Genomic DNA, 16,514 nt, shown 5'->3' with positions numbered 1-16,514 from the left:
ACTTTCATTCATATTCATAACTCAATAAACACCACAGAAGAAGAAATGTGTATTTTTTCTTCAGTATTTATTAGACAACAGAGTACAGATCAATAACTGATCAATAAAATGGATTTTAAAAGCAGACTGGTGAATTAACACAGTGAAGACAACAGAGAGAGCTCTGACATCACCGTTTCAACAGGAAGTAAACAGGAGTGATGTCATCAGAAACAGGCACACACAAGGCTTCAGTGACGTCAAAATAAAAGTATTCAGGTGTGAACTCACCTGAGTGAAACGGTTTACTCAGGTAACACATGATTAATATACAGTTAATATATCTGAGCTGTAAAACAAGTTTACTTTTATCTTCTACAGAGAACGCTTCAGTCTCAGTCCATACACTTTTATTTTCTTAACCTGCTCACAGGGTCACCTGCCCACAGGTCACCTGCCCACAGGGTCACCTGCTCACAGGTTTCTGCTTCAGTCTTTTTTCTTAAAGACAGAAAACATGTTGACGTTTTCTGAATTCTCAGATTCTTTCACTTACTTAAAGAAAATGATCTTTAGGACTCAATCAAACACAGAAATCATTGATTTCATGAAGATAATTTTGTTTTTTAACTTGACATGTAAAAATAATAAAAACACTTGTTGGGTCTTTGTGGCTTCCGTAGTTCAGTCAGAAACTGTTTACCTGCTTAACTTGCTCGTTTGTTTGATCTCAGTCTAGGTGATCCTGCAGATCATACATCGAACCTGCAGAGAAACCAGCTAATACACATATTGATCCACCTATTGATCCACCTACTGATCCACCTATTGATCCATCTGATCATTATCAGAAATGTCTCTGATTCTTCCTGAAATGCTGCAGTCAGTGTCATGAGCCGATCTGATAGTTTGTAATTTATAGATTATAAACGTGACCCTGATATCTCTCAGCAGCATCTCATATACCTGTATACAAGGTGGACAGGTGGAGGTGAGTCAAGTCGACAGGTGGAGGTGAGTCAGGTGGACAGGTGGAGGAGAGTAAGGTGGAGGTGAGTCAGGTAGAAAAGGTGGAGGTGAGTCAGGTGGAGGTGAGTCAGGTAGAGGTGAGTCAGGTAGAAAATGTGGAGGTGAGTCAGGTGGACAGGTGAAGGGGAGTCAGACAGACAGGTGGAGGTGAGTCAGTCAGATAGGTGGAGGTGAGTCAGGTAGACAGGTGGAGGCGAGTCAGGTAGAAAGGTGGCAGTGAGTCAGATGGACAGGTGGAGGTGAGTCAGGTGGAGGTGAGTCAGGTAGACAGGTGGAGGTGTGTCAAGTGGACAGGTGGAGGTGAGTCAGGTAGAAAAGGTGGAGGTGAGTCAGGTAGACAGGTGGTGGTGAGTCAGGTAGAAAAGGTGGAGGTGAGTCAGGTGGACAGGTGGAGGTGAGTCAGGTGGAGGTGAGTCAGGTGGACAGGTGGAGGTGAGTCAGACGGAATGCTGAGAGAGTTCATGGTCGGAGGCGGAGCTTGTCTGACGCTCCACCGCCCGCTGGGCCTTACAGACGGCCATCTTGATCTGGATGTCCCTCTTCCTCTCGAAGTAGTCGACGAGCGGCGGCTCTGTCAGGAGCGATGCCAGCACCTGCTCGAAGGTGATCGACCAATCAACATCCAGCACACTGCCGCGCCTCTGCTCACCACCACCGATCAGCACGGTGTCGTCGGCGATGTCCTCACACTGCAGCGATCCGGAGCTCACAACAGAGTATGACGACACCGACGTGTCGTCTTTAGTTTCCTCGTCAGACGTCTGAGGACCTGCCGGCTCCAGCTGAGCGTCAGCGAGCGCCTGACATACCTGAGACTCATCCGACCCGCCCTCACCAAACCCCTCCTCCCTCTGAGGGTCAGGGGGCGGGGCCTGAGCGGCAGCAGAATCGCTCTTCTTACTCCCGTTGTTAAACTTCTTACCAACCTCTCCAATTCTCAGTAGCAGGCTGGCGACGGTGGCGATGGAGTGATAGAGCTGCTGCTCAAGAGGCTCCTCACTGAACATGTTGTACAGAGTCTTACACAAGTCAATGAACTGCTCCTACAGAGAGACAGACAGGTCAGAGACAGACAGGTCAATGAACTGCTCCTACAGAGAGACAGACAGGTCAGAGACTGACAGGTCAATTAACTGCTCCTACAGAGAGACAGACAGGTCAGAGACAGACATGTCAATTAACTGCTCCTACAGAGAGACAGACAGGTCAGAGACTGACAGGTCAATTAACTGCTCCTACAGAGAGACAGACAGGTCAGAGACAGACATGTCAATTAACTGCTCCTACAGAGAGACAGACAGGTCAGAGACAGACATGTCAATTAACTGCTCCTACAGAGAGACAGGCAGGTCAATTAACTGCTCCTACAGAGAGACAGACATGTCAGAGACAGACAGGTCAATGAACTGCTCCTACAGAGAGACAGACAGGTCAGAGACAGACAGGTCAATGAACTGCTCCTACAGAGAGACAGACAGGTCAATGAACTGCTCCTACAGAGAGACAGACAGGTCAGAGACAGACAGGTCAATGAACTGCTCCTACAGAGAGACAGACAGGTCAGAGACAGACAGGTAAGAGAGACAGACAGGTCAATCTGGACCTGGTCTCGTCCTCACCTGGTTCATCCTGGGCAGGTCTTTGATGGTCTCTGTCTTGGGTTCCTTCTCTTTGGCCCACATCCTCAGGTAGTACCTGTAGTCCTTCACCTTCTCGTCTGAAACAACACACAGGTGAGCGGTCACAGGTGAGAGGTCACAGCTGAGGGGCCAGAGCTGAGAGGCCAGAGCCACACTGAAGATAAACAGTAACTACAGTCTGATACATAGATATACAAAGCTAGATAATTTGTTTGCACAGTAATGGTTTGTGGAGGTCGTTCGTGGTTTGTGGAGGTAGTTCTTGCTTTGTGGAGGTCACTGACAGTTGTTGGGGGTCCATCGTGGTTTTTGGAGCTTGCTAATGGTTTTTGGAGTTGCTGACAGTTTATGGTGGTCGTTCATGGTTTTTGGAGCTCACTGACAGTTTTTGGAGCATATTATCTCATGATGGACACTTTCACACCTGTATGGGCTGTTGGGGGGGGAAACACTCTTTGTGTTGGTGTTGGTGTTGGTGTTGGTGTTGATACTGATGTTGTTGTTATTTGTGGTTCATTCATTCATTCATCTTCTTCCGCTTATCTTATTTGTGGTTATCAAGTGAAAAAGTGATTTTGTTTGCTCCTTGAAGTGTTTAATAAAAGCAAACCATCTCCTGTACACGTTTACCTTTCTTCTCCTCGCTGTCTCCACCTCCATCCTTCCCCTCGTCACCTGCACACAGACAGGAAATCATCTCTATCATCTTCATCATCATCATTATTATCATCATCATCACATCATCATGTTCATCACCATCATCATCACCATCATCATCCTCACCATCCTCACCATCAGCACCATCATCACCATCATCATCACCATCGTTATCATCAGCACCATCATCATTATCACCATCATCACCATCACCATCATCATCACCATCATCATCATCATCACGATCACCATCAACATCATCATCACCATCATCATCATCACCACCATCATCACCATCATCATCACCATCATCATCACCACCACCATCATCATCATCACCATCATCACGATCACCATCACCATCATCTTCACCATCTTCATAATCATCATCAAATATTGATCAGATAACAGTGACAGAGTTTGTTAAAAACATGAAGTTGACTTTGTAGAAAAGTGTTAAATTGTTATTCTGTGTCCAGAACAAACCCTGACCTGTGAGTTTGATTGCAGGTTTATACATTCTTAATGGATGTCCTGACATCAGAGACGTGAATGTCATGTCAGTGTCCACCCCAACAGGCTTTTGCTACACAACATCATGTTGCTTGTGTTCAATATTTTCACCTCATGCGATTTCTCGCTTGATGCGAATTTTCACGTCTAATTGCGTCTTAGCATTGACTGTGTATGTAATATAGTTGAGCGAATAATTTGTGTCGTGTTTGCTCTGAACACAGCATTAAAGTGACATCAGGACTTTTCCTGTTCAGATCTTCAGCATGTTGCACTCCTGGCCACGCCCCCATTGTGATGTCACAATACAGGTTAAACACCTGGAGCCAGATGTAGCCGGCTCCATCTCAGCCTCTCTTTCATTTCAGCCTTTCTTGTTAAAACCAGCCTGAGAGGAATCCAGCAGGTCCTCTGGTAGCTGATTGGTCAGGCATTGATGAACACTCAGGTTTCATGTCCCTAAACTTCCCCAGGTTGGAGAAGGTGTGAGCTGAAGACAGCCCTCCAGGACCAGGACTCCAGAGAGTGTCTAAAAAGAAGAACGTTGCTCTCACTGACCTTCTCATCTTCTCCAACACAGCAGCAGTCATCCTGCAGGTTCATTAGTACCCTGAGACTCACCAGGAGCCTTTCACTCAGAGAGTCTAGGACCAGGTAGACATCTCAGAACAGCTGGATAGCAGAGTTCTGAGATGTCTACCTGGTCCTGCAGGTGACAGACTCTGGAGGCGGCCTGCATTAACTCTGGCTTCTTTCCTACCAGAGATGCTATGTTCCACTTACAACCAGTTTTCATTGGCCTGCCTGCTGCCCTTCATCCAGCCTTACAGGTGGTGGACCCGCAAGTCAGACACCCCAAAGGTGTGGTCCCAGCCACCAGGTGCTCACTGTCGAACTCCAACCTGCCTCTGAACCTGTTATCTGCGGGAGTTGTTACAGTATGTGATGCTGCAGTGAGTGATTGAGGCTTCACACACAAACTGAACAAAGAGGTTCTGAGCAGCTGCTGCAGCATGGTCCAGGTGAGACACAGCTGCTGTGACATCACTGGCTGTGGGCGGGGCCAGAGCAACAACATGTCTGACAGCTTAGGTGTTAGAGTGCAGGGCAACAGCAGGTTTCCTCAAACCACAAAGACACAAACCTGGTGTCACTTCCTGCTGCCCTGAAATATCCAGATCAGACAGGAAGGAAGATTCTGGAAGGAAACGTCACAGAAGAAGAAGAACAAGAACAAGAACAAGAACAAGAACAAGAAGAGATCAGGTGCGTGTGAGTGAGAAAGAAATCATTGAAAATCTGTTAATGAGGTTTTTCATGCAAATCAAACAGATTCGTGATATTTCACATGGACAGGATGTTTCCATAAACCTACTGAGTCGCTGCTGACAGTTTTAAATAAGACATTTTCTCTGTTAATTATCTGGAGTCACTTTATTTTTTTTTACTATCTGCTGTTACAGAGTCTGTTCATCATGTTATCCACAGAAAACCCAGTTATTGTGCCCTGAAGTGCAAAACAAACTCTAAACACAGAGCTCACCTGTCAGCAGGTATAACTTGCAGTAGAAATACTGCAGTAAGTCAGGAGTTTACAGTATTTATCAGTGATTACCTCTTGGTACGTCCTCAGTGAAGAAATGGGCTGCCTCCAGAGCAGACTCTGCCTCCTCAGGACACAGAGCTGCAACACAAACAAACAAACAAACAAACACATAAATAAATAAACAGATGAATACATGAATACACAAACTGCAGCTCAGTTGGGTCAGTACGTTTCACAGAAATACCAACGTGACTGTTACCTGGTGGGAGGTGGAGCTTGTACAGCAGTTTAAGTTTCTCCGTCATGTCTCCATGATACATCCCACCTATAGACACACAACACAACAAACTGAGAGGAAACCAACACAGACCAACATCTGAGATAAATGTCTGAATATCTGGCAGTTTAAAGGTCCAGTGTGTAGATTTAGTCACATCTATCTGTGATGTTGCAGATTGCAACCAACTAAATATCCCTCATCTCACCCTACCCTAAGATGACACTAAAAACACTAAAAACATGAACGTCCCTCTGTAGAGTCAGTGTTTGGTTTGTCTGCTCTGGGCTCCTGTAGAAACATTGTGGACTGTAGATATCAAAGACTCATTCTGAGGTAACACTGATTACACATTAATGAAAACATTCTCCTGAATATTATATTATATTTAAATCCTACACACTGAACCTTTAACTCAGAGCTCCTGTGTCTGCACTCACTGAGTCCAGTGATGAACTCTTTGAAATTGACGAGTCCGTCCTGGTTCTGGTCCAGGAGTCTGAAGAGGCGGGCTGACAGTGTCGTAGTGTGGCCTCCACAGACCCAGGGAGCGAGCGCGGTGAACAGCTGGGTGAACTGAACAGGGTCGATGCGGTACTGCTCCAGGTACGGCAGGCTGGGATCATGACGCTCAGCTGCAGAGCTGCTGGAGCCCCAGTAACAGCTTGTCATGTGTTTGGACTGAAGCAAAGACGAAGAGAGGTCACACTGTCAGTACACCCTTTTTTGATTTATTGTCAGCATGTCACAGCTCACAGCACCTACACAAATCAAAACCTCCAACCCAAACTGCACAGAGTCAGGTGTGCCAACATCAGACTCAGGTTAGCAGTGAACTGTGAACGTAGCAGTGAATGTTCAGTCTGATTGGCTGCTCAAGAGCCTATCACAGTTGAGTTTAGTGTAGCAACACTTTAGTGAAATGTGGACTTTAAAGTTGAAGTTCAACACAACCTCACCTGCAGCTGTAAACGAGTCCCTCCTGTGACTCCTGATTATTCTCATCAGATTATAATATTATAATCATGATTCATTTGATCGTAGCAAATGTAATGAAACGTTTGACGTCTCAGAAATACGTTTTGGTCATGAGTTGTTATATATCTGAACTTTTTTAAAACCAGTTTGTTCTGACCTTAAAGAGACAGTACAGCTCCTCCAGCTCCTCGATACTGAAGGCCGACTCCGTCATCATTGCTCTCACCTGCGCGCACACACACACACACCTTTAACACTGCTTCATGTCTACATTGGCATATTAGCATTAGGCAGGAGTACCCTAATAACACCCACCACACTCCTCTTGGCTGTGTCCTCCAGCGACTGGATGACCTTTAACCTCTGCTTGAACCTCATCTGCTCGATGACGTCAGCGCGCAAGGTGCCGAACTTCTGCTCAGAGAAGGAGAGATTGAGATTACCTCAAAAACAGATCCAGGAATAGCAGCAGGAATTAGACTGTGTCACTGAGTCATCTGACCTCATAGGACGACTTGATGAGGTCGAAGATGTCGATCTCTGGTGGAGGGTCATCCCCACTCGTTAGCAGGGCGTGGAGGTGAGGGATGGGTGGAGCCACTGTCTGTTTATTCACAACATTATCCAGGTACCTGACACACACACACACACACACACACACACACACCAGTCTGGACCTCTAACTGACCAGTCTGGACCTCTACCTCCCCAGTCCAGACCTCTACCTGGCCAGTCTGGACTCCTACACCCCCAGGCCAGACCTCTACCTGGCCACTCTGGAGTCCTACCTGCCCAGTCTGGACCTCTACCTGGCCAGTCTGGACTCTACCCTGACCAGTCTGGATCTCTACCTGCCCAGTCTGGACTCTTACCTGCCCAATCTGGACCTCTACCTGGCCAGTCGGGACCTCTACTTCCCCAGTCTGGACTCCTACCTGCCCAGGATTGTCATTGCTTCCCCCTCATCACTGCAGGACAGGAGAGCGTCCATGTTGTCGTGAAGCACTGCCAGCGCCACCTGCAGATAGATTTTTCCAACAGGAAGTAGTCAAGTTACAGGTGTTAGGAGGTCAGAGATGAAGACTGCTGATTGTGCTGTGTGATGCCCACTGACATTTTCTAATACAGCTTTTCTAACAGTGGACACTAAATAACATTTGTAGACTGTAAAGGGTACACTAGCTCTGGATTCTAACACTGAACAATGGACATTTCCACTGGCAATGGGAATTTATATTAACATACACTACTATCATATACCCTATTCCATTGTTTCTATTGTTCTCATTCCATTTTCTACTTGCAGTGTGATCTCCTTCAAACAGTTCAAACTGTGCTTCTTATTTCTCCATCCGTATTGTATGGTACCATGGATAGGGTTGGGTACCGAAACCCAGTATGAGTATGGAACCGGTTCTGACGTAAACGGTAGTAACTGGACCGAATAAAAACAAAACTTTCGGTGCCTCATTTTGGTGCCGCACTTGAGAGCACCGACGTCGCACGTGTTGCGACGTCAGTGACGCTGCTCGGTGCCGCTGATGAGAAGGTGAGAGGATCAACAAGATGCCGAAAGGAAGACGGTCAAAAGTCTGGCTTCATTACACACCTAAGGATGGAGACTCCGCGATCTGTAATAAATGCCGCAAAACAATTGCGTGCAAGGGGCAGTAACACATCAAATTTGATGAAACACCTGGCGACATACAACATGTACTTAAAAGCCGAACTGTGCACCGTGTTTGACAAACTCCGCGACCCAGTGCCAAGCACATCCACGGCCGCCGCTGCTCCCGCCAGTGTTGTGCCTCCCGGACCCAGACTTCGTGAAGAAAGCCCCAGTCCTGCTGCCAGTGTGATGGACATCACAGATGACAATGACAGCAGCCTTTCTTCTTCGGGTAGCCTAAGTAATGCCGTAATATAAAGTAGTAATAAATAATAATAAAATAATGCCAATGAAGTTTTAAGATGGAGCTCCTCATTAATCTCTCATTATTACATTTTTCGATACAGTATTGTTGTATCTGATATTATGTAAATCGTGTGACTTTTATTTAATAATAGTTTATTTTTATGTTGTATTTATAATGTTTTAAGTTAATTGTTTTTAATTTGGCTCTGGAAACAAAAGGGCATTGTTTTTTTGACGAAGTGTCTGCATTTTTAGGTTTTTAAGTACCGGAACCATTTAAAAAATACCGAGTAGTAACCGGTATTGGAAAAAACCCAACCGATACCCAACCCTAACCATGGATGTACACAAGAACAGTCAGTTAACAGTCGGTAAGGCGCAGTGACTCTGACCTGGAAGATGACCTTGATGCCCTCGTAGAAGAAGCAATCAACCAATAGGACGGCACTGTCGAAGGGCATCACAGACAGGAAGAGTGTGAGGAACCAGGAGAGGCTGATGGTGGAGATAACTCCCAGCTCCTGCATGTGTTCATACAGCAGGGGGAGGAAGGCTCGGGTCAGGTCCTCAAACACCCCCTGATCCACCAGAGCACCTGCAGGGACAAAAACTACATCAGACTGGGAGAGTGCCCCTCAGTGGCTGCATCTACAGCAGTCTACACTTATCACTTGGCTTCTCGTTCTACAGCTTTAACTCTCCGGTAAACCAGATATTCATTTATGTGAGAACATGTACAGAAAATAACAGACCACGGTGTAGTTACAGACCTACAACTCGGGTGTTGTAGTAGTCAGGCAACATCCGCTCACAAAGTGCCACCAACAGCCAGAAGGCTTCCTCCTCTGGACAGTAGAGCAACAGGACGGAGGTGACAATGTTCATTGCCTGGAAAGGGGAGAACGGCAGAATATGTGTCAGTTTGTATTAATACGCTATTATTATTTTATATTATTAAGTATTACTATGCATTACATTTATTTAATGTTAAGTAAGTTATATTTACCTGACAGTATCCGATGCCAGGGTTGCGGTGGGCGTAGCTGGTGAGGACACGGCGCAGCGCAGCGATGCCTGTTTCGTTCTGGAATGCTCGATGCTCAGGCATCGAGCGGTGAAGGTCGCGCTCAATTTCCTCAGTGGCCAATGAACACATCCCCATTGCTTGCTCCACCAGGTCGCCATAGTAACCAGGGTGCGTCGCCATTTCGTTCTGCGCTCCTATACAGATAGATGGACAGATGAACAGGTGAATACATCAAAATTCAGATTACCTGTGGTATGAATGAATGAACAGTTACCTGAGAACAGCAGCCACAGCTCTCCTCTCAGGCGCTCTGGGATCCCATTAAGGATGAGTTCTCTAGTTCTGGAGGTTCGGTACATGCAGACACCTCGACCGAACTCTGAGAAATGGATGTTCCAAGCCTCCTCTTTCATCTTCTCTTTCATCTGCAGAAGGGGGAGTGAGAAGGTGAGGCAGGATGGAGGGAGAGGAGGAGGGCGGTGAGGGAGGATTTACTTACACATTCTGACACAGCATTGAACTGTAGCTTTATCTCACACATCAACATTTCAGCATGGATCGATGCTTTGTCAATCAGTGTATGCTGGGACAATACTCCTCAGAATCTAATGGTACTCCTCGGTATCTAATGGTACTACTTTGAATTTAGCAGTACTCAAAATCTCACGGTACTCCTTGGAATCTAACGGTACTCCTCATAATCAGAAGGTACTCCTCAGAATCTGAGGTACTACTTTGAATCTAGCGGTAGTCCTTGGAATCTAGGAGTACTACTCAGAATCTAGTGGTACGCCTCTGTATTTAAAGGTACACTTCGTAATCTGAAGGTACTAGGAATCTAGCGGTACTCCTCGGAGTCTAACGGTACTCCTCGGAATCTAGTTTTACGCCGCAAAATCTAATGGTGCCCCTCGGTATCTAATGGTGCTACTTTGAATTTAGCAGTACTCAAAATCTCACGGTACTCCTCGTAATCAGAAAGTACTCCTCAGAATCTAGCAGTACTACTTGGAAGCTAAACGGTACTGCTTGGAATCTAGTGGTTCTCCTTGGAATCTAGTGGTTCTCCTTGGAATCTAGCGGTACTCCTCAGAACTAGTTTTACTCCTCGGAATCTAGTGGTACACCTCTGTATTTAAAAAGGTACGCTTCGTAATCAGAAGGTACTACTTGGAATCTAGCGGTACTCCTTGGAATCTAGAGGTGCTCCTTGGAATCTAGAGGTGCTCCTCGGAATCTAGCGGTACTCCTTGGAATCTAGCAGTACTCTTCGGAATGTAGTTTTATTCCGCAGAATCTAGTGGTAATCTTCGGTATTTAAAGGTACTCCTCGTTACCAGAAGGTGCTCATCGTATTCTAAAGGTATTCCTTGGAATCTAGCGGTACTCAGAATCTAACGGAGCTCATGGAAATCTAACGGTACTCCTTGGAATCTACCAGTATTCCTCAGAGTCTAACAGTAATGCTTGGAATCTGACGGTCCTCCTCGGAATCTAATGGTACTCCTAGGTATCTGGAGGTACTCCTCAGTATCTGATGATGCCAGCACTTATCAGAAATGTAAACAGTTCTCTATAACTCACAGCTTTGGGTCCCAGGTCTTCTGGTGCGTTGCAGTGGTAGAGCTGCAGCAGACCCTGGCTAGCTGTTGGTAGACCTGGGTGGTACTGACGACCCCTGTGGACGGACTCTGACCCTGCAGATGAGGCACTGGAGGATGCCTGAGGACACAAACACACATTTCAACAATAGAAATTAAAGTTTACCTCTGCAGGATTCCTCTTCCTGTCATTTAAAACTGCCTGACCCAGCATGCATTCAGCAGCTGAGCTGGCCTCAACATTGTGAGCTCACCTTACAACTGTTACACCTCTGAGAAACATGATAGCAGTATTACTACACACTTTTAGACTTCAGTAACATCTTCTGATCCAAGCAGATCAGAACCTGTATCTGAATGACGCACCGAGTGACCAATTGGAGACAGTGGGCTGGTGTCGCCCCATGAGCTGTCAGGCGTTCGTTGCAGGAAGTCTGAAATGCGTTGGACCAGGAAGTCTCTGTCTTTGAGGTTGGCGAACAGGAAGTTCATCTTGTTCTTGGTGCTGATGGAGACAGGACACGGCAGGACACTGCTGCTGTCCGCCTTTTCCACAATTGACACCTGAGGAGCAGGGGATGCTGGGTAAAAATCACTGCGTAATACAGTGTAAGAACTGTGTAAGAAATACAATCCTAACATGTCATGTATTAGCTTGGTTTACATGCTTTACACAACATAGAACATTGTTTTGGGTTCAGCATACATCACATCAAGACAAATCATCAACAAACAACATGACTTTTAAAAGACATAAATACAAGGCTAAGAGCCATACAGGGGCTGGTCCAATATTCGCATTGCATTTAGCAGAAATAATTAGGGTTAAGGTTCCATCTACAGTGCCTCTCTGATGGTAAATGCTCATGGTGATGGTGTGGGTTGCAGAGGGCCCCCTGAACTGCCCACTGTAGACTCTGAAAACTGACCAGTATTCTTTAACAGCTTGTTTACCTCTCTGAGTGGGATGATGAGCTGACACAGGTCTTCTTCTCTGCTGTTAAAACAGATGTAATTGTTGGAGATGAACAGCTGCCCAACCACATGCATCTTAGCAAACGGTGTCCACAGCGTGCAGTCTGTGTGTCCGTCCAGACGCTCATCCTGTGTCAGCCGGAACATGGTCCGGTATCGCTCGTTCTTTGCCCGTGCGTCAAAATCCCTGCAGCAACGACATGGTAAGGAAACAGCTGATCAGATCAAAGGTCAGTGGCATAGTGGTCCAGGCTGAGACACAGCGACATTTAGTTTGATGGCTCAGGTGCATCACAGTTGTTTACGCGTATTACTTACTTAATACTTAATGTATGTATGTATGTATGTATGTATGTATGTATATATGTATGAGAACACTGCACTCTCTTTTGCACATGTATGCACTGTATGCCCACTTGGTATCACACTACATTTAGATTTGTAGTGATTTGGTGTTACAAACAAGATCATCAAGAGTTTCTTATTTGTTCAACACTCAGTCTGATCAGATGAAACCCTGTCAACTTCATATCAGGCACATGGTTACTGAACAGAGTGAGACCTCTTGAGTGCAGAGACGTTCTTGAGTGTTTTGCAGGGTTTGGGCAGCGAGCGATCGGCAGCAAACGCCTCATTGTCAAGTAACTGGCGCATGGCGATGTTGGCGAGTTGCTCCATCAGCTTGAAGGTGTCGTTGATGTTAAGGAACATGGAGAAGAAATGTTCCGTGTGACGCGTGCTGACACGAACGCTCTCTGGAAACACCAGGGTGGCGTTCTTCTCCAGCTGGGTCACCTCCGTCCACTGCACCACCAGGGTCACTGAAGGTTGAATACATATATGAATGTAAATATAAACATAACAGAATGGGCTGATTGTACTGTCTTGTTTCAAAATCAATTTGTTTTAAAGCGTGAAGAGTAATAAACCATAAACTAGTTAACGAGGAGAGTAAATTACATGTAAAGTCACTGTTTATGTTAACTACAGAAGAAGCTCCTTCAGTGTGTGTTCAAACTAAAACAGGATGTTAAGTTACTCTTAAAGCTCACAGACTGTATATGACATCATTAGACACTTGTCTGTGATTGTCGTACCCTCCTTGCCCAGCAGGAAGGAGTAGAAGCACAGGTGGTTGACGGACAGGTAGAGCCAGCCCTGCCGCGGGACTCGGCCCTTCCAGTAGCTGCAGGAATAATAATTCACCAGCTTCTCTTCATCTGGCATCCCAAACAGCCTCCTCATCTTCAGCTCCGCCTCCCGAAACTTCCCACAATCCTCCTCCTGCTCCTCCCCCTGCTTCAGCCGGTTCTCCTCTGCAATGATGCCCTGCAGGAAGTGACATCACTCACTGACAGGATCACACACAAGACAAGACAACTGGTCGGTCATACAGGAAGTGACATACAGAAATCTTTCCTTTGACGAAGGTGGTGACGTCTTCATCATTGTCAAAGATGGAGATGGTCTGCAGCAGGTTGGACTCCAGCCAATCCCAGTGCTCCGTGATCTCCTTCCTGGATGAGCCTGCAAGACAGATCTGAGGGTCAACAAACAACAAGCAAACATTCAGCCAATCCCAGTGCTCTTAGTCCAGCTGTCTCACCACAAGCAATGTTCCAGTAGATCTGAGAGTCCGCCGTCTGCAGCAGGATCCTGTAAGGAGCCACTCGAGCACTGGAGTCCAGAACCACATCCAGAGTCCCAACCAGGAGACCTGCAGACAGACAGAAAGACAGACAGACAGGTAAACCAGGAGACCTGCAGACAGACAGACAGACAGACAGGTAAACCAGGAGACCTGCAGACAGACAGACAGACAGACAGACAGGTGAACCAGGAGACCTGAAGACAGACAGGCAGGTGAACCAGGAGGCCTGCAGACATCAGTTGTTAGGGTTGAGGGTTTTTCAGTCCAACTGAATCCTCATCAAAGTGAAACTCTCTGTTCTCCGCAAGTCCAGGGTCTACATTAGACTGCACACACCAGAACCTTTATTCTGAGTTTGAAACTCTTCCCTCAGGCCGGTGATTTAGATTTCCCCGGTTCAAGTACAATAGGAGTAACAACTCCTTTGTTCCCTGTGCAATAACTTGCTTAATCTGCACATGTAATACAGAATGTGAGAGATTGTTTTGTTGTCCTATTTATATTCAATGTACAGGAAACATTTTTGTGCTTTTGTATTTGCATATTTTTATCTTGTGCCCTTGACTGCAAATGAAGTTTTCCATCTGGGATTATAAAATAAAAAGAAAACTCACCGCCACATTCAGACAAACTGACACCATAATCAATTGTAATGTGGTAATTGTAGAAGTAATAGAGTACTATTAATGGTGGTCTGTAAACCAGTTTGTACATTTTAATTGTTAATTTCTACCTGCAACTCGTAACTGATCCCATTATTGATAATTTGCTTATTTGTGCTGGTTTATTGATTAATTGTCGGCGTAAAGTCTTCAAACATTAAAATACAAAAATATTCAGAAATAATAATTAATAATAATTCAAAATAAAATAGCAAATCAACACATCTTCAGTTATCAATCCATGATCAAGATAGCTTCTGATCTGTCGATCAATTGATCGATTAATTGACAAATCTGTACGGCTTTGGACGGTTTCTGATACCAGAATGTTCTTCTGATCCAGATCCATCCAGATTATTAATATTATAATTATCTTGTTATCAAACATGTTGATTAAATCAAGAAAATGATTAATAACCCTAACCCTAACCCATCCGGGCAGACTGAAGAGGACTGAACCGGACAGTAGTGGACTGATGTTGTCTCACATAGACTCAGACTAAACCAGGACCAGGATTAACTGGACCAGGACCAAACCGGCCCAGGGCTAAACCTGAACAGGGCCAAACCGGACCTGGGCCTAACCGGACCAGGGCTAAAATAGACCAGGGCCTAACCGGACTAGGACTAAACAAGACCGGGGCTAAACCAGACCAGGACTAAACCGGACAAGGACTAAACCGGACAAGGGATAAACCGGACCAAGGATAAACCGGACCAGGACTAAACCTGACCGGGAATAAACTAGACCAGGGCTAAACCAGACCAGGACTAAACCGGACCAGGACTTAGCCAGACCAGGGCTAAACCGGACCAGGACTAAACCGGACCAGGACTAAACCAGACCAGGGATAAACCGGACTCTAGTGGACTGCCGTTACCTCACATAGACTCAGACTGGACTGGACCAGGATTGAACCAGACCCGGACATCAGACAGCCTGCACTCACCGGACAGTCCTCCCCCGCGGCCGTGTCCTCTCCTCCTCTGCAGGATGAAGAACGGGTTGGCCCGCTCGGAGACCCACAGCGCCCCGGCCAGCAGTACCTCCTCCGGGTTGATCCACATGTCTGCCCGCTCCCTGCTCACCCTGTGCCGGCGAAACACCGGGAGAAGGACCGAGTATCACCGGGCGGCTCCGTCTAATTCAGACAAACACGGAGCTGCTGTTGTTGTTTTCACTCGGTCTGCTGACTGCACATCACTTCCGGGTCTGACGCGTCAGGACACGCCCTCTGCGCATGCTGCGTCGTTACGTCACAGACCAGCAGAAGAAGTGTTAAATGTTTTAATGTGGAAATAAAGTTTATTATATTTATTCAATTATAGAGAGGAAGCTTCAGTGTTGACAATATAAAACACATAAACAGATTTTGTTTCAGGATCTTCAGACTGAAATCATTTAAATATGAAATCTGTTTAAATATTAAACGTTTTATTCTCTTCACTAATGATCACTTCTTTAATCTGAGTTATTGTTCTGTAATAATTTTATATGATTGTGCTTTATTATCATTTACACTACATCATTGTTTTATATTAGTTCCAGTGTTGTGTTGTTGTTAGTGTTTGTATGACATGAACACACACATTGTTCGTCCACCTGTGCACTGACTCACCTGTTGTTCCTCTCAAGTGTTCGTTAACTCATCGAATTCATTCACTTTTATATTTTAACTTCAGTTATCGATGTTGTCGTACTGACCGAGGGGTTCCTAATATCCTGATCGCCTCAGACACTTGATGTAATCCAGCAGCTCAGTGAGGACAGGTGTGTGTTTACCTGTGGACACATGGCTCCTGTACAAACGAGTCAAGTGCTCTCATTGGGCCGCTCTTTATAAATAAAATTTGAATGATGGAATGTTGTTCACTGTGCACATTTCACCTCCATTGATACAATTATCATACATTATTTAACATGTCACCTCTGTGACTTCTGTTGTCAATAATCCTGTTTTCCTTCTGTTTGTTTCTGAATGTCTTCCAATCACAAAGTCCATGTATGAAAGTGTTGTGTACAAACTGTATGTGTTATTATTTATGGCTGAACACAGCTGAGCT

At 45.7% G+C, this 16,514-nt stretch overlaps 1 protein-coding gene across 2 annotated transcripts; it reads right to left on the bottom strand.

The window, feature by feature from the left end:
• Positions 1-50: 50 nt before the first annotated feature.
• Positions 51-15,662, bottom strand: tbc1d9b (TBC1 domain family member 9b). 2 transcript variants are annotated; one of them, XM_084352437.1, is made up of 23 exons: positions 15,401-15,662; positions 13,744-13,854; positions 13,546-13,664; positions 13,235-13,466; positions 12,700-12,958; positions 12,117-12,324; positions 11,529-11,726; positions 11,146-11,283; positions 9,836-9,986; positions 9,541-9,755; positions 9,305-9,422; positions 8,927-9,129; positions 7,555-7,637; positions 7,122-7,251; positions 6,935-7,033; positions 6,777-6,845; positions 6,082-6,322; positions 5,624-5,689; positions 5,434-5,502; positions 4,963-5,016; positions 3,279-3,323; positions 2,628-2,725; positions 51-2,051 (listed from the first exon to the last, which is right to left on the bottom strand). In XM_084352437.1, exons 1-23 carry the CDS (start codon positions 15,516-15,518, stop codon positions 1,446-1,448), a joined length of 3,630 nt encoding a protein of 1,209 aa, XP_084208563.1. In that variant the 5' UTR covers positions 15,519-15,662; the 3' UTR covers positions 51-1,445. The 2 variants fall into 2 exon arrangements, with proteins under 2 accessions (XP_084208563.1, XP_084208564.1); XM_084352438.1 differs by lacking the exon at positions 4,963-5,016.
• Between the last annotated feature and the right edge of the window lie 852 nt (positions 15,663-16,514).

Source organism: Pagrus pagrus (genome assembly GCF_965226575.1).
Source record: "Pagrus pagrus genome assembly, chromosome: 5".
Taxonomy (NCBI): Eukaryota; Metazoa; Chordata; class Actinopteri; order Spariformes; family Sparidae; genus Pagrus; species Pagrus pagrus.
Note: the sequence above shows the minus strand (reverse complement) of the source record. Positions and strands in the feature narration are given on the sequence as shown.

Coding starts and splice junctions, on each gene's coding strand:
- tbc1d9b (XM_084352437.1), bottom strand. CDS start 15,518: ATGTGGATCAACCCGGAGGAGGTACTGCTGGCCGGGGCGCTGTGGGTC. Junction 12,959..13,234: donor CTTCCTGCTGGGCAAGGAGG/GTACGACAATCA, acceptor TTCAACCTTCAG/TGACCCTGGTGGTGCAGTGG. Junction 5,017..5,433: donor CACTGAGGACGTACCAAGAG/GTAATCACTGAT, acceptor GTTTCCTTCCAG/AATCTTCCTTCCTGTCTGAT.